The sequence below is a fragment of the Hylobates moloch genome, unplaced genomic scaffold (genome assembly GCF_009828535.3).
Source record: "Hylobates moloch isolate HMO894 unplaced genomic scaffold, HMol_V3 SCAFFOLD_3, whole genome shotgun sequence".
NCBI lineage: Eukaryota > Metazoa > Chordata > Mammalia > Primates > Hylobatidae > Hylobates > Hylobates moloch.
The window spans coordinates 66,118,128-66,136,278 of NW_026652278.1; the positions used below are offsets into that span (position 1 = coordinate 66,118,128).

Here is an 18,151-nt window from a genome sequence, read left to right on the forward strand (position 1 = left end):
ATGGTAGAGATGTCTGGGAGTTCTGATGGAATGGGGGTGAGGAGGCCTAAAGATAACCTGTTCATAGTCTCGGGGCCTTAACCATTCTGGCTGGGGAATTGGGATGTGCTGATGGGGTATGCAGAGGAGGGCAGCTGTGATAGTACATTTCATCCTGAAAGCACTACATGAGGCTAATGACGGTAGTGATGATGATGCCCTAATTTTAGTGTCATGGCAACATTTTCTAAGGGGATGGAATTGGGTACCCTCATTAGTGTCATTTTTGTTTGAGAGATTTCAAGAGTCTATCTAGGTGTCATTTTAAAATCTATTGAAAAAAAATCTTGAATGCAGGTCATTGACCAGTTGGTTCCATGTAACTGCACTGCCTTCTGCTTCTACTAAAGCAATGTTGTGACAACATGGACAAGTCATAGGAAACCTATTTGAGACTTAGTATTTTCTTTTTCTTTTTGGAGCTGGGGGTCTCACTATGTTGCTCAGGCTGATCTAGAACTCCTGGGCTCAGACAACCCTCCCGCCTCAGCATCCCAAAGTGCTGGGATTACTGACGTAAGCCACTGCGCCCAGCTGAGACTTAGTTTTTTTAATCTGGAAATGAAGGCGACCTTTGTGATCCCAGTGGGCCCTTGCACTTGCGTATAAGGTGATTCCCAGCACTGCTCATGAAAGTAGTGATGTCAGAGTAGCCTCTGCTCTCCATTTTATTTTCGGGGTAGGGGGGCAGTGGTGGAGGGGACGATGAGGATGGTATTTCCATTAAATGAGTTTCCTTGTTGCGTTTCTTCAGGCACCACTGACCTCGAAGGAAAAATGGAAGTCCCCGGCCCAGGAAAGAGACCCAACTCTGTGGCTGTTCTGAATTAGTTTGTACAATGCCCTGCAGACCTACTCTCTCAGGAGGCTCCAAGTGACCAAATGTGACCAGAAAGTTTTTTGTCCAAGGCAGTTTGGAAGAGAAGTTGGTGACCGTCGGGATCCCACAGCCGCCCCAGGACGGCCTGGTTGAGACATTCACCGGAGGGCCTGGGTGCAGCCCGCTGCCTGGCCGGTAGGCGGCGCGCACACGCCGTGGGGCCCGGGTCCGGGCGTGCGCGCGGCTGGCAGCAGCGGGGCCGCGCACGCCAGGGTCCGGGAGCCGGGCCGGTGCCCCCGGAGCCATTTCCGGGAGGGGCGAGGCCGGCGGCTGCCGGGCCTCCAATCTCGGCGGCGGCAACAGGAGAGCCTGGGTCTCGCGGCCTGCGAGTACGTCGCGTGTTGAGGGAGACGCAGGAGGTGGCGCCGGCCGGGTGCTCGAGGGAAGGAGACTGGAAGCTGGTTCCGGCGTGAGGAGGTAGAGGGGCCGCCGCGGGCTCCGGGGGGCTGTGTGGGTCGGGACGGAGGCGCCGCGGGATGAGGAGAGGACAGGGGCCCGGTGGGCCGAGGGCGCGCAGAGGCGGCGGGGGCGGGCTGAAGGCGTGCGCACCAGCCGCCGAGGTTCAAGCGAGTGGACGGCGGGCGGGCGCGGGGCAGCGGTGGGGCGGGTCTGGAGCCCACGCCTGCCGTGGGGTAGGAGTGGGCGTGGGCGGCCAGGATTTGCTGGTCCTCTGACGGGAGGGGAAGGCTGTGAGGAGGGAGGGGTGACAACGAGAGCGAGGCCGTGCTGCTTCTGAAGGGAGTGCGGAGGAGGCAGGACCCTGGCACCCTCGGCACCTTCAGCCCGGGTTAGGTGGCCTGGGCTGGGCTCCCCACCCCGATCGCGCACAGACGGGGCGTTTCCCCTAGTTTCCACCTGGGTGGAATGCTTTGTGGGAGTCTGGGTCTGGATTAGTTTCATCAGCTGTGGGAGGGAAACCTAGTTGCAGCAGGATTTTGATTCGCTGGTCTGGGGTGCTAGGGGTGGAGTGATATCTGGGAGTGAAAGCTGAGCCTTCAAAGGAGGGAGAGAACCATAACTTGGCTGCTCTGGCGAATCTAGGTGGGCCGGCGAGACAGTTTAAAGCTCTAGAAGTAAACAAACCTGGTTCCCTTTTACAGAGTCTGAAAAAGGGGAGCGCGGAGAGGAGGCTGGAAGAGGAAGATGGCTAGTACAGACCTTCTGATGTTGGTGAGCCTTTTGCAGACATCCTCCTGGTTCCAAGGCACTTGTCTCCGTTTTTTTAGTCCAAAGGATCCCAGTGTGTAGATTTCACCTCTGATGCTTGCTTTTGGTAGCTGAGCATTTCTGCCACCTTTTATTTTGTTTTGTTTTGTTTTTTTGGAGATGGAGTCTCACTCTGTTGCCCAGACTGGGGTGCAGTGGCATGATCTCGGCTCACCGCCACCTCTGCCTCCTGGGTTCAAGCAATTCTCCTGCCTCAGCCTCCTGAGTAGCTGAGATTACAGGCGCACGCCACCACGCCCGGCTAATTTTTGTATTTTTAGTAGAGACGGGGTTCTCCATGTTGGCCAGGTGGTCTTGAACTCCTGACCTGTGGTGATCCACCTGCCTTGGCCTGCCGAAGTGCTGGGATTCCAGGCGTGAGCCACCGCGCCTGGCCAACCACCTTTTATTTTGGATGAATGATCAGGATGAATAAATGGCTGAATTAAATATATCAATACAGTATATGTAGAACTTAAGTTATAGAAGAATTTTTTTCAAAATTATTATTATTATTTTTTAAATGAGACAGGGTCTTGCTATGTTCCTCAGACCGCAGTACAGTGGCTATTTACAGGCATAATCATAGCTCACTATAACCTGGAACTCCCACTTCAAGTGATCCTCTTACTTCAGCCTCTGGAGTAGCTAGGACTAGGAGCACAAGTCACCTCTCCTGGCTTTCTTTTTCATAATTCTTGCAGTTTTAATCCCTCCATTCCCATACTACCAGAGCAGTTTTGAAACCTCTATTACTACGTTTTATCAGGGTCTGCCATATATTAGTTTATCTGAGTGTTTGTCTTCCAGATTAGAGTTATGGTTCCTCAGCAGGCAGATAATCGTGTCTTCCTTGTTTAGAGATGAATAAACACCTAGCATGGTGCTCTGAATATAGTATGTGCTTAACAAATGCTTGTTGGATTGAACCAGTCTGAATTTAAGTTCTTTTGTTGGGCAGAGAGGTATGCCTCCTTTAGAGCTGTTTCCTCTCCTCCTGAGATCTTTCTGTGCTGTTTTATTGAGCAGGGAAGAATAGCGTTGCTAAATGCGTGTTTACCAAAATGACATTTTATTTTTGGGACTTTTATGATTCCTTATGGACTTTTTAGTGAGAATTATGGAGAGTTTATAGCTTTGAAATGGTGGTATAGAAAAAGTGTCCGGGTTTAGTTTGTTTGTTTGTTTGTTTTGTTTTTGAGATGGAGTTTCGTTCTTGTCGCCCAGGCTGGAGTGCAATGGCACAATCTCAGCTCACTGCAACCTCTGCCTCCCGGGTTCAAGCGATTCTCCTGCCTCAGCCTCCCGGGTAGCTGGGATTATAGGTGCACAGCACCATGCCTGGGTAATTTTTGTATTTTTAATAGAGATGGGGTTTCACTGTGTTAGCCAGGCTGGTCTCTCAAACTCCTAACCTCAGGTGATCCACCTCCCTTGGTCTCTCAAAGTGCTGGGATTACTTACAGGCGTGAGCCACTGTGCCCAGCCAAGTTTGTTTGTTTGTTTGTTTTTGTCACTTCTCTGAGTGCAAAATCAGTGGTTTAAAAACAATTAATTTCTCTCTCTCTATTTCACTATACCAGAGGGTGGGTTGGTGTCACTGGGAAACTGGCAAAAACTGGTAGTGAGATTTCCTTATACTGGGTGCTGACATCGTAGTGGCATAACCTGTAAGGTCTGCAGGGGGCATAAAGAAGAGAGAAACTAAGTTTTGATCCATTGTGATTTGAGGCCGGGAACTAGGATAATTTTAGGTTGCATGTGAGAGACATAGATGAATACTTAGGTTATCCACAGATCCCAATGAAAAGTTGATCTAAAATAGTTTCTTGCCCCAAATTTCATGGATTTTTCAGTTTTAATTAATACCCTTATATAACTTAAAATTCTTATTAAAAGACCATTATGTTAGAAATACTGGAAACTATAAGTAAGGGAAAGGAAAGGGGATTTGTTAATCTCCTCTATCTCCTACATCCCCTTCATTCCCCTCTACCCCATGCAGTAATTTATCACCCAGAAATAACTGCTGTGAGCATCTTGGATGGTTAATGCAGAGTGACTTGTAGCAATTGACAGTTTCTGTTTATCCTCTTACAGAAGGATATGTTTATGTAAATTATAGGTTCTTATATGTAAGATATTTCCCCATGCACAGAGATATGGTTATTACTTCTAGGGCCTATGCATTTACTTCAACAGAACAATTACTGCTTTTACTCGGAATATTAACTTTGGAATCAGTTTTGTTTTGAGGTATTTCTCTAGCTGTTGCCACCACCTTTCACCTCCTCACCTGTTAATTTAGAATGTTTAGGAGTGTTGCTTTGCTTGTTGCTGTAAGGAATTAATCCACATAGATGTGAGTGGCCCTAGGCAGTCATCACTTTCTGAAGACAACATACATGTTGTGTGAAGTGCTTTCACTGGAAAAGTTGTCATTCATTCCTTGACTGTAATGTATGATACCATTTGGAACTAAATGGTAAAGAACCAATAACCAAGGCTGGGTTTTCAGTGGCACACTAAACCATCATTCTATGAGGTATTTCTCTAACTACTTTATATGATATGTCAGACATGTTCTTGGCCCTCCACCTGGGAAGAAAGGACCTAACTGAATGAAAAAATAACCTCAGTGCAGTTTAGCATTTCAGAATTAGAAATAATCTTAGAAGTCATGTGATGCAGCTTTTTTTTTTTTTTTTTTTGAGACAAGGTCTCACTCCAATCCCCAGGCTGGAGTGCAGTGGCATGATCTCAGCTTACTGCATCCTCAATCTCTGAGGCTCAGATGATCCTTCCACCTCAGCCTCCTGAGTAGCTGGGACGACAGGCACATGCCACCGCGCCCGGCTGATTTGTATTTTTTTTTTGTAGAGATGGTAGTTCGCCATGTTACCCAGGCTGATATCTAACTCCTGGGCTCAAGGGATCCAACCACCTGCCTTGGCCTCCCAACGTGCTGGGTTACAGGCATGAGCCACTGCACCTGGCCTGTGATGCAGCTTATATTATACACGAATCTGTTGAAGAGTGTCTCTGAAAAATGGATATCCAGTCTCCCATCTTTTCTGGTAATGGAATAAGAGAGCAAAAGCTAGGAAACAATACAAGGTGGATTCAGGAATAGTAATGTTAACTCCGATAGCTAACATTTATTGAGCATGTATTACATGTTAAGTGTAGGAATACTGTACTTATTTAATTTTCACAAAAACCTTTTGGTGTCCTTTTTACAGATGAAAAACGAGGCTTATAGAGGGTAACCACAGCAGTTGAGTGGTGGAGCCACGTTTAACCTCAGTTGGTCTGACTTCAGATCCCTCCCTCTTGCCTACTTTGTGTCCTTACCTCTGGTAAGGGTAGAGGTTGCTGACCATTATGACTGATGGGAGAGGGTCTTTGTGGAGCAGATGGGATAGGATAGCTCCACCCTCTAGGGGGCACTTTGGGAATGGGGGACTGGGGGAGGAGGGAATCTTTTTTCTTCTAGTGTAGTCTGAAAATACAGGTTTTATTATTAAATTATTATTAAATCTTGTTTATTGGGTCAGGTGTGGTGGCTCATGCCTGTAATCCCAGCACTTTGGGAGGCTGAGGTGGGCAGAGTACTTGAGGCCAGGTGTTCTAGACCAGCCTGGTCAACATGGCAAAACTCTGTCTCTACTAAAAATACAAAAATTAGCTAGGCATGGTGGCGTACACTTGTATTCCCGGCTATTCGGGAGGCTGAGGCAAGAGAATTGCTTGAACCCGGGAGGTGGAGGTTGCAATGAGCCGAGGCTGCACCATTACACTCCAGCCTGGGCGACAGAGCGAGACTGTCTCAAAAAAAAAAAAAAAAAAAAAAAATTGTGTTTTATTTTCCTTTATGTCACATTTAATGAATTATATTGAAATTTTAAAACTTGTGTCTGCAGGCATAGTGTTATAATCTTTAAATGCCATTTCAGAATAGTAAAAGGGATTACAGAATATTTGTTATAAAAAGAGGGCATTGAGTCATAGGGTTGAAAACTACTTGTGTGGACAGTATGCTGTGAGAGAAAACCTGGAGATGACCTGGAGTCCACATATAACAAGCCTTGAATCCGGACTGACAGGCTCGGGCTATCAGCCCTCAGTGTGTTCCTGCCCTCAATTTTGTCATCATTTGATTAGGATAATTTGCTTGCCTTTTTCCGTTTGCTAGTATGTGATGTGTCATAGACTGCAGTACTTTCCACCTGTGTCTCATAGAGAATAAAATGAGTATGTTCATCTGCTGAGAGTTGTGATGATGTCAGGGAATTCAAGTCAGGTAGCTTTGTAGCAGCCTTTCTCCCCCTTGGCAACCATTCTTTTTATTCATACTCTCCTCCTTGGTGCTAGAGGGTGGTATCACTTTGCAAGTTGCCAAATATTTGTAGTTTTTAAGAAAAAGGTATTTTATAAAGCCAGTCTACCCCTTAGGTGGTTTTTTCTTTTCTCATCAGAAACTGATGACTACATTAGCTGGTATTCATAGATGAATCAAGGTTAGCGTGTGCACCCTGGTAGTGCTAGGTGGGGTTTGAGTGATAATTGCTTATCTAGGGCAGTGGTTCTTGACCAGGGGCAATTTTGCCCTCCGGTGACATTTGACAATGTCTGGAGACATTTTGGGTTGTCACACCTGAAGGGTTCTGCTGGCATCTAGTGGGTAGAGGCTAGGGATGCAACTAAACATCCTACAATGCACAGTTTCCTGCAAAAAAGAATTATCTGGCCTAGAATGTCAATAGTGGTGAGGTTGAGAAACTGGTCTGAAGGTTCTTACCATAGATACCTGGATAGCTGTGTAGTCTATGCTTTCATATGGGTGGGGGAGAGATTCCCTTCTTGGAGGTTAACGTGTCTGTTATTGTCTCACTTGGGGTTATTTTGCCCATGGGTCAAGCCTTGCTGCTCAGGAATATGTATTGGAGATGGTGCAGCATGATCTTTTATAGCAGTGCAGAATTCTTAAGCAATGCTGTCCTCTGCAACATTTCTGCACCACTCTTTTCTCGATTTGCAAACAGCAAGCTTTCCTCAGTTTCGTTTTTTGGGTTCAAAAATTGAATATTTCCAGGTCCCTGAGCGTCTTTATCTGTGACCCTTGAATCTTCTTCAGGGATGCTTTCTTTCTGAATCTCAAATGGGATTTAAGCAATAAACTGAAAGATTGACCTTAGGAGCTCTGTTCTATTATTTGAGCCTTGTGTCTTGTTTGTAGGATTTGTTAGAAGAAAGGGAAAATTCATTGGGATTGTTGCTAGGATGTTAAAAAATTTGTTGACATTTGAGTGGCCGTTGCAGGATGAGCACTGTATTTGGCATTCTCCCAATGTTATAGATGAAACAGATCTATAATAATTTCCACAGCCTTTGGTTTAAAGGAAAAGAGAGTTATAAACAGATAGAATCCAAATCCCAGTATTTGACTTAGCTTTTCAGTCTATGTGTCAGGAATTTTTAGTAATATTTACCTTCTTAATTAGATTTTACCCAATCTAATATTACATACAGTTTGTGCACATTGGTGGCAGAATTGAGAATCAGCCTGGGTTTAAGAATTTCCATAGGGAATTGATGGGAATCAGTCTGTATGTGTAAACGTACAGAACCCAATTACTGAGAGAGAAACCATGCTGTGGGGGAAGGGGAGATAGGGGCCCTCTGAGAAGATGGAATAGTGAAGGCTGCGAGTAGTTTGTGGATATATCAGTCATATCTTGGCATAATCCAACAGCGTACTAAGGGATCAAGGGACTATTTTCAAGGCTGAGCAGGTTTAAGGAAAACATCTAGGTGAAACATCTAGGGGCTAGCTAGCAACAGGAGAGCCATTATCACTCTTTTTTTTTTTTTTCTTTTTTTGAGACGAGTCTTGCTCTGTTGCCCAGGCTAGGGTGCAGTGGCTCGATCTCGGCTCACTGCAACCTCCGCCTCCCGGGTTCAAGTGATTCTCCTGCCTCAGCCTCCCGAGTAGCTGGGATTACACTCTTAAGCCTGTGAGAGGGCAAGGAAGGGAGTAGTTTCTGGAACTTTGAGAGAGTTGAGATGAAGGAGAAGGTAACCTGTAGGAATGCCAGCCAGTGACCCAACAGGAAAGGAATCAAGGGGAATAAATACTTCAAACTCTTTTCCTACCCTCTGATCTCATGCTGTAGCCTCCCATTGGTCTAACACAACTGGAAACCAGAAGTTAAGGAGTCTGGTTGATTTAATTCAGAGGGTGGAATCTGGAGGCACATAGCCGAGCTGGAAAATGCTGGATGGAGGATCTGGAGGAGGAGATCATCTGGAGGGAAGAACACCCAGCATGCTGGAGTTGAGGTCAAGTTTGTCTTAAAAGGCACAAATGAGGAGATAATTCTTGAACAGACTCTTGAAGGTGGATAGGATATGGATTATAGAACGGGCATGTTCCCACTGATTTTAACAGGATCGATTCGGAGGCACACAGTTGCCACAGCTTTGGCAAGCCCAAAGCTGCTTTGTTCCAGTAGTAGCCTTAGAATCTTAATTGCCCGAAGGGCCTTTAGAAGTCCTGCAGTCCAGCTTTCTTGCTGCCTAGGGATCCCTCTACAATGCCCTGTCAGGAGTGAGTGCTACATACTTTCTCAGGGAGTTCTTTCCACTGTTGGACAGCTTTAACTTTTAGAAAATCTTCCGTGTGACCAGATCACTGAATGCATCAGCTAGAATTAGTTTTGAGTGTATATAACAGAAAAACCTAAAGTAATAGAGATTTTTTAAAAGATACAAATATATTTCTTTAAGAGAAAACTGGCCCGGCGCGGTGGCTCACACCTGTAATCCCAACACTTTGGGAGGCCGAAGTGGGTAGATCAGTTGAAGCCAGGAGGTCAAGATCAGCCTGGGCAATGTGGTGAAACCCCATCTTTACTACAAATACAAAAATTAGCTGGGTGTGGTGGTCGGCGCCTGTAATCCCAACTACTCAGGAGGCTGAGGCATGAGAATCGCTTGAACCCGGGAGGTGGAGGTTGCAGTGAGCCAAGGTCACACTACTGCACTCCAGCCTGGGTGACAGAGTGAGACTGTCTCAAAAAAATTACAACACAATACAATACAATACAACACAACACAACAATACAATACTACAATACAGTACTACAGTACAATACAATACAATGCAATACCAATACAATTCCATTCCATTCCATTCCATGCTGATAAGGCCATTCCTGAGTCTTTGAGGCGCCAGGCTGCTTCTGTCTTTGTCATTCCACTGTCAGTAGTGCATCCCCTACTGGGCCAGGGTAGCTGCCTGGGGTTCCACCTGTCAGGTTCATGTTTCATTCATGAAGAGGAAGAGGAAAGGGAAAAAGAAGGGCTTGTCTTCCATTTTGATTAAAGAAGGGCTTGCCCTCCATTTTAATTAAAAATTATTTTGGGATTTATTATACATGCAGAAGAGTATAGAAAGCACATATCTACATTTTAATGAACAATAATAAAACAACGATACCAGATTAGGATATAAACCATTTATCTCTAACTCCGTATGCTCCACCCTGTTACAAATACTTCCTTTCTTCCCCTCTGGGGATAACCCCGTCCTGACTTTTATAATTATTCCCTTGCCTTTTTAAAAATAGTTTTAACCACCTGTGTATGCATCCTAAGTTTAGTTTTTTTTAAACTTGATGTAAATGGATGCATATGTATTTTTATTTTTGTGATTTTCCTGTGTTGCTCAGTATTCATGAGATCCATGTTATTGCATGTAGTTTAAGTTCATTCATTTTTATTGCTGTATATATAGTATTTTATTGTGTGACTAAACTGCAGTTATTTATCCATTTGACTTATAATTCACATTTGGGTTGTTTCCAGTTTGACGCTTTTTCAAACATTACTGTTATGAGCGTTCTTATATAACAAGTGATCACAAGTGCAAGAGTTTTTCTGGGATTTGTGCCTAGGAGTGGAATTGCTGATTGTAAAGGCGTACATGCCTAACTTCACTAGATATTGCTAAACTTTTCTAAAGAGACCAATACAATTTATACCACTATCAACAATATATGAGAGTTATTTCCACCCAACTTGGCAAACCTGATATTTATAAAGCTTATTTTTTGCCAATCTGGTAAGCAGATAAATGTAATTTCCATATGCATTTCCTGATAACTGATGTGGTTAAGTACCCTTTTCAATGTTTACTAACCATTTGGATTTTCCGTTTTGTGGCTGCCTCTTCAAGTCATATGCCTTATCAGTTATTTCTCCTTTTTAGTTCTATTATTAATAGATTTTGCTGTATATTTGCTGAGATTTTGTTACTAGGTGCATTCAGATTTAAAATTGTTACATCTTGTAAGTTGAGCTTTTCATATAATTTGCTTTTTGACATAACATAATATAGCTACATCAGCTTTTTGTCATGAAATAGGAAACTGCAAATGTATGATAAATGAATGAGTTGCCTGTTAGTATAGGCAGAAACTGCAGAACAATCCTAGCCCATTATTCAGGCTTTATGTATCAGCGATTTGTTCTGTTATCCCATAAAGTGAATGAGTCATTTTTGAGTTTAAAAAAATCATAGGGCTTTTTTTTTAAGGTCCAATTTGCATACAGTAAAAGGCACAAATCCTAATTATCCAGGTCAGTAAATATTTATGTATTAATATACTTCCAGATCAAGATATTAAACATTTCCAGCACTCCAGCCAGCTTCTTAATGTCCCTTCCCAGTTGATACCTACCAAAGGTTTTGCTTAGTTTTGCCGATTTTGAACTTTACTAAAGTGGAAACATACCGTGTATTCTTTTTTGTAAGTGGCCTTTTTGCTCAGCATTGTGTTTGTGAGATTTAGTCATGTTCTTAGGTAGCATTAGTTTTTCTTTCTTACTGCTGTGTAGTGTTACAATGTATAACTATATTGTAACTAACTTGTTCTGTAGTTGTAGAACATTTATGTTTCTAGTTTTTTGGCTATTGTGAATGACACTACCGCCTTCTTGAACATGTCTTGGTAAACATAAAACGTAGAGTTGCTGTGTGGTAACGTGTACTGCCAAACAGATTTCCAAAGTGGTTGTACTAATTTACACTCCCAGAGAGTTTTAATATATAACTTCTTGATTTAGCTTTGGGCAGCAAATGTTAAATTTCTGTCATCTGCATACCACACATGGAGGAGAGCACTGAGAACTCTTTCCTGAAGCTGTATAGGCACTTTGATTTTATTTTTTATTTTTATTTTTTTCTGAGACAGGGTTTCACCCTGTTGCCCGGGCAGGAGTGCAGTGGTGCGATCTTGGCTCCCTGCAGCCTTGAACTCTGGGTCTCTAACCATCCTCACTGAGAAGCCTCGGCTTCCAAAAGTGCTGCGATTACGGGTGTGAGCCACCATACCCAGCCTGTACAGGCAATTCTAAAATGTGAAATGCCCTTCCTTTTCTGTAATTTCCCCAGAGAGTAAAGCTTACTGCATTCTCGTTTGTCTAGTCTGTAAATGTTAATACACAATTGATGGGAATAAAGCAACCTTAGTTCTTTTTGAGTATGAAAAGGACCCTGTTAAGGGCAGAATTTAAAATATTTGTAGTAGTTAATTCTCAGGTTAAAATCATAATCTTCTAGAATGCTTTAGATTCTAAGTGGCTATTGTAGTAACACTTTATACTCAATATTGGGGGACCATGTTGTTTGGAGGCTTTTGCTGAAGCATTTAATTCCATTCTTTTGAATTCATTTTGACAGATGGGTCTAAAAAGGAGTAGATCAATTCTGTATTGAATTCCAGTCTTAATGGCACCAAGTCTTTGAGACAATTGAGGCAAATTGGAAACTCTGTTTTCATATTCTTCTGAAAGGGGATGCCTTTCAGAAGTGTCCTGAAGGGCCCCGGGGAGGGCAAATATGAGGATGCCAGGGTAAGTCTGCTTCCTGTCTGGCTGTGTTGGGCCAGAGTGGAAGAAAGCCTAAGACTCTGTTACCCAGCCCTTTCTGAAAATGTTTTCAAATGCTTTCTCAAGAATCATGACCGCAGGAGTCAACAGTCTGTTTGGATGACTGAAAACACACAGGTTTACGATCTGTAAAGATAGTAGGTAACTGATTTAATCCTGTTGTATAGGTAGGCCAGAGGGCACTCACAGCCTTGTAATTGATTTAACAGATTGTTGAAGATTAAGAGTTGACTTAACATCTTTCTTAGAAAACTGAGAAACAGCTCATTACTAAGGTGTGTTTTATTACCACCATCTGTAAGAAAATACAACATAGGCATGGGAATCAAACTACTTAAAGCCTCTTCCAGCTCCTTTGTGACTGGGAAGGTTGCTTTTCCTTGTTGCTTATTGAAGAGAAAAGGAAAATGTTTATCATTAGATAATTCAGGTTCACTAAATATTTAATGAGTGTTTATTATCTGCAGTCATTTTCTGATTACCTTATCTCATTTAATATTCACAACAACCCTGTGAGTGGATGATGATATCTTTTTTTTTCCTCCGGAACTTTTTGTTGAATTATCCCAATGGCTTCTATTTTTGCAGATGAGCAAAGTCCAGTTGCATAGAGGTTTAGTGTTGTGCCACACATCACACAGCTTCTAAGTGAGAGCTAAAATTAGAGTTGAAGGTTTTGATTACCAGTCCAGACTTTCTAGGACACCACAGCTGCCTTTCTGTAGAACACATTAACATGACTCTCGGAGTCCACAAGAATAGTGGTGAGGTGTCAGTTCAGGAGAATACTCAAAGGTCACTGTCCTTTTCAGATATCTGGGTAGTTGCTACGGTATGTGCTTAGGAATTGCTGGAAAAAAAAAATTCTTTAAAATCTCACCATTTTAGCAGTTAATAATCCTGGCTATGAACTCGTAAAAATATACCTTTAGGCAAGTTATTCTTAGGTAGTTATGGTTGCTTTCATTTGGAGTCCAGAGCTTTACTCTCTATTTCTGGAGTTGCAATTTCTGCTGTCCTTGGCCCATTTAGACACTTTTTCAGAAGGCCTTTTAAATTTTATTTTTTTATTGAAAGAAAGCCTGTGAATCCAAAGAATCTTAGGTGGTTTCTTAGCTGAAGGGACATTTGGTGAACACAAATGGAATTGTTAGGTCATGATGCTTTTTTAAGTGTACAACTCTGGTGTTTTGTATATTCACAGTTGTGCAGCCATCCCCACAATCAATTTTAGGACATTTTCCAAAGAAACCCAGTACTCAGCAGTCACTTCCTTATTTCCTTCTCACCAGTCCTCAGCAACTACCAGTCTACTTTCTGTAGATTTGCTTAGTCAGTACACTTCATGTAAATAGAATCATAGAGTAAATATGTGGTCTTTCCTGATTGACTTTTTTCGCTTAATGGTTTCAAGGTTCATCCATGTTGTAGCATGGATCAGAACTGCACTCCTTTTTATTGCAGGTATAGAGCTTTTCCTACAGAATTTTAAGTAATGGATATATCTAACAATGTCTCTTGTTCTCACCTGCAGGAGACACAGGGTCTTGGGCTTACTTTACTTATATAGGACCTTTTGTAATACTGAGGCTGTTTCTATGCTTTATTGTAGAACAGAAGTTATTAACTGGGGAATATGGACCTTTATGACTGGCCTTTAGGATGTCCTGAATTCTTTGTAATTATATAAGATTTTATGTTCACAAGCATTTTCTGGGGGTTGGAGGAGTCTGTGGAACAGCAAAGATCTCTAGCTTTTGTTAAAAGATAATTTTCAAAAGTAATATCCTGACTCTTATACAGACATAAAATGAACACGTGTTGAAGATTTTATTTTATTCCAAAAGAGGAAACCAGGCAGATGTTATAACTCGTTCAAAGGAGAGGTCTAAAAAGCTGCTCACTTATAGATCAGGAATATCAAATGAATGTGCAAATGGAGGCAAAACAACTCTCTGTCCTAGGGGTAGGAAAGTCAGGTGAACCTTCACCTGACAGGGCAGAATTTGCATATTTAGGGATCTAGATTACTTTGCACTGCTATCAGTTATCTACAACTTTCAGAGCTGTAAACAGCCTCCTCATAATTAGAATCTGGTAACCCCAGAGGGGCGTCCCAGATAATGCATAATTTTTCATTGGAGGCCGTAGGGAAAAACTCTCTCCTCTACTCTCACACCACAACAATCAACACAGAAGAGTTGCGTGACCAAATGTGTGGGATTTTTTTCTCCACACTCCAAGCAACAGACATCACTGAGTATCCTCTAATTCAATTCTGACACCGTCTACCTGGAGATAGCGTCAGATCTATGGGTTGAGGGCTCAATCCCAACCCATACCTGTCTCCCCCAACCCTAACCTGTCGCAAGTCTGGTCCTTTGAAATGTCTGACTGACTGTCTTCAAGGTGAGGTTCCCACGACCTCCTCTTAGATTGGATTAATTTGCCGGAACAGCTCACAGAGCTCAGGGAAACATTTACTTAGGTTTACACGTTTATTTTAAGGGATACTGCAAAGGTTACAAATGAAGAGATGCATGGGGCAAGGTATAGGGGAAGGGGTGTGGAGCTTCCATGACTCCCTGGGTGCGCCACCCTCCAGGAACCTCCGTGTGTTCAGCTATCCAGAGGCTCTCTGAACCCTGTCCTTTTGGGTTTTTATGGAGGCTTCGTTACATAGGCATGATTGACAACCATGTAGAAATGTGACTGGACACAGGAGGCATGATCTCATACTAATAGACTGACCGGAAACCCAGCAAGGCCTGTCTGTTCAGGTTGTCGTTGGCCTTTCTGTGCAGCCTTCCTTCCTGCAGAATATGGGGCACGACCCTCCCAGGAGTGAGGGTTTTTTGGCCCACAGTTGGACTAGAGTCTTGCTTTGAGGCAGGTAAAAGGAGGACAGGAGAAGGTCGAGAGAGATTCTGTTTCCCGAGGCCCAAAGTGCCCCAACATTATAATAAAAGACTATAACAAGGGCTATGGGGGTTATGAACCAGGAACCGTGGATAAAAACCAATATATACATATAACATCACAGAAGCACACTTTCCTGCTCACTTTGAATAGATATCACAAAGTTTGAAACTCTTCCAAATATTAATTTTAAATTAAATTTACTCAGCTGCGTACTTCAGCTTTTAAAAGTAGGTTCTTGGTAATTTTGAAGGTGCACTTTCCAAAGGGTGTTTATATAGGTCGAAGGTCAGTCAGAGACCTAGGGATAGGTCCCTGTTTATACTTTTGAGCAGGCTTACGTTTTGGAAATCTCTAGAGAAATAGCTTTAGTTAGGTTACACTTCTTAGCAAATATCCAGTATTCCTCACTCTAATAGCAGCATGACTGTTGTAGGGAAGGAATTTCTGCAAATGGTTATGAAAAGTCTAAGTGTCTTAACTCCGAGACAAAGATAGAGAATTCTGTTAGTAAGATAAGTATGGGACTGGAGAAGTCAGCTAACTTCTGCCCTTCTTCCCTAATCGTGGTATGCTCAGATAAGTTAAGACTTCTTTCTGTGAGAGAAATACGGGATCTTTTCCACTAGATCTTGCTTATTATCCAAGAAATTATCATTTCTAGTTTTTAGAGAATGATGAAACTCATTTGTACTTTGAAATATAACCTGTATACATGTGCACAGTAAGTCATTTAGCTGTTTATTTTCAGAGACTCTGGGAGTTCATAGCAAACTTAGCAACATTCCATGTGCAAATTTGTATATTTTTCCCCCCATATCTTACCTGCTTGCCTTAGGCTGGGAGTCTATTTTCGTACAAAACTGGTAATTGCTCTTATCTCTGTGTCCTTCAGTGTGTTCCTCTGCTTATTGAATTCAGTTTTATGCATTTAGTCTTCTCTCCTAGTATAAGCTCCTCCTGATACTTTTAAAAATGTATTTCAGAAGAGAGGTGCTCAGAATTGTTACTTAACAGAATCAGCATCTCCCTTTACTTGATGCCTTGTCCTGACCACAAGTAAATTAATAAAGTGACCATTTAGCAGTGTTTCGGGTTCAGCTTTTAGGAACTTAGAAGCTGTGGTTTTCCATGAGTGCACTTCTGAAGACTTAGGAACATTTCATATGTGTGTTCTTTCTGTGGTCAAGATGGTTTTGTTTTTTCAGGGATGGAAAGATGCTTTGCCTGAATACTCCCGTGCTAAGTGTATAGCAGTTGGTGCTTGGGGAATGGTACCAAGTGTACGTATCTAGCAAGGCCTGGCTAGAAGGGAAAATGTAGACTCTTAAGCTTTTTGAGACGAACTTCTCAGATACTGGATCTCTTGACTCACATAGTGGAATTTTGGGGGAAGTATGTGGTTTGCTTTTTGTCTCCTAAGAAATGATGATTCAGTTTCCTCAAACATTTCTCGCAGTCACTACTGGTTGCTTGGAATGGCTGTCTGGTTTTGTTGCTCAGTTCTTACTTCTTTAATGACCCAAGAGGATTTTCCCTTTGGGGTTGTGATGTGTTTTTTATGAAAAACTTTAATGCCTTTGGAGGCTATAAAGACAATAGTATTTTCTTACCTGTTTACTTTGCACTTTGAAGTTCTGTAGACTGTAATATGAAAGAAAATCAGATTAAATTAGCTTTGCTTTCTGTTTTTTTTTTGGGGGGGGGCAGAAGTTGATAAGAATAAATATACTAACCGAGTCTCTTCTGTATTTTAACTTCACTCCCTAATCTGAGGCTTAGTCCTTAGAGTAACATTTGAACTAGGTAGAACAGATTTTTCTTTTCCTCAACAGCCCATTCCTGCTGTAAAGCTCAGATTTATGGTCCTTCTGGAAAAAGTATTAAGCGTTGAATAGTTCAGGAAAACAAATAAGAAATTCTGTCTTCTTTGCAGGATTGTGGGGTAGAAGATTTTGATTTTGATTAGTATCTGGCCAAAGAATAAATATTAGGCAGGAACAATGAATTGATATCTAGTAGAGTGACGTGACTGGGCCCTGACTTTTAACACTTCCGAGGAAAGCTTGGTGGATATGTTTTCCCTGCTACCTGTATACCGGGTAGCCATTAAGTTTGGTGATTGGGTGTCAGTAATATGTTAAGTCAGCTACTGGGTCATCTTTTAATAAAATAAAAAGATGGGGAAGAGAAGGGATTCTTAAGCAGGGTTGCCTGTCAGAATCACCTGAGGGAGGTTTACAAAATACACATTCTGTACTCAGTGACCCTCTGGGTGGGGTATTCTCACCCAAGAAGCATGATTCATTCCAGGAATCATGCTTCTTGGATGATATTGATGTACCCCCACTGGCTTAATGGAAAGAATATTGAAGAAGAAGATAGATTCTCATGGGGGCTGTGCCTCTAGTTTGAAACCAGGGAAGGCACATTTTGGTATTAGTCTGTGGCCTCAGTTTCTTCATCACTGAAATGAGATTGGACTATAGGTGGTCTCTAAGGTTCCTTCAGACAGTAACGTTTTATGATTTTGAAGACAACTCTTCTGAAGTACTTTTCAAACTAATTTCTTTCCGTCTTTCTTTTGTAAGCAAATAAGTAGTATGAGTGTAAGTCTGTAGCTCAGAGAAGAATGAAGCTTGCAGTTCGAGAAGGCCATGCAATAGCAGTTCACTTCCCCAAAATGCTCAGCCCTTGTAGGACGCTGTTAGGTCATCTGGAAGTTCTGTATGCCTTCACTGGGAGCATAGTGAAGATGAGAGCCTTCCCTTTGGCTCTTGGAGTAAACTAGCTGACAGGACTATGAGAACTGTTGGTCTCCTGATTTGTGCCACTGATAGTTTGGCTCTGGAAAACTAGGCAGTGGAAAAAACAATGCATTTTAAACCAGAAGATTTGAGTCCTGGCTCCGCTATTTCCCAGCTTTGTGACCTGTAGGCCTCAATGTCTTCATCTGTGAAGGACAGATTCAGCTCTGATGGCCTATGATGTGATGAACCTTGTGAACTTGTAGGTAGAGTGCCACTGTGTGCAGAGTCCAGTTACAGATTACCAGCCATTCTCCTCTGCATATTCAACCCACTGCCACTGTGTCTTGTTAAGCTTAAATAGGAGAGATGTGGGAGAGAGGAGGCAGAAACATCCTAGGATCTT

At 42.5% G+C, this 18,151-nt stretch overlaps 1 protein-coding gene across 2 annotated transcripts in view; it reads left to right on the top strand.

Moving 5' to 3' along the window:
• Positions 1-1,149: 1,149 nt before the first annotated feature.
• Positions 1,150-18,151, top strand: part of SGPL1 (sphingosine-1-phosphate lyase 1) — a 60,759-nt gene continuing 43,757 nt past the window's right edge. The window contains exons 1-2 of one of the 2 annotated variants that reach the window (XM_032139278.2): positions 1,150-1,336; positions 2,020-2,089. In XM_032139278.2, coding sequence (XP_031995169.1) covers positions 2,063-2,089 — 27 coding nt within the window. In that variant the 5' untranslated portion in view covers positions 1,150-1,336; positions 2,020-2,062. Of the gene's footprint in view, positions 1,337-2,019; positions 2,090-18,151 lie in introns of those variants that run through there. The other variant, XM_032139296.2, reaches the window with a different exon arrangement.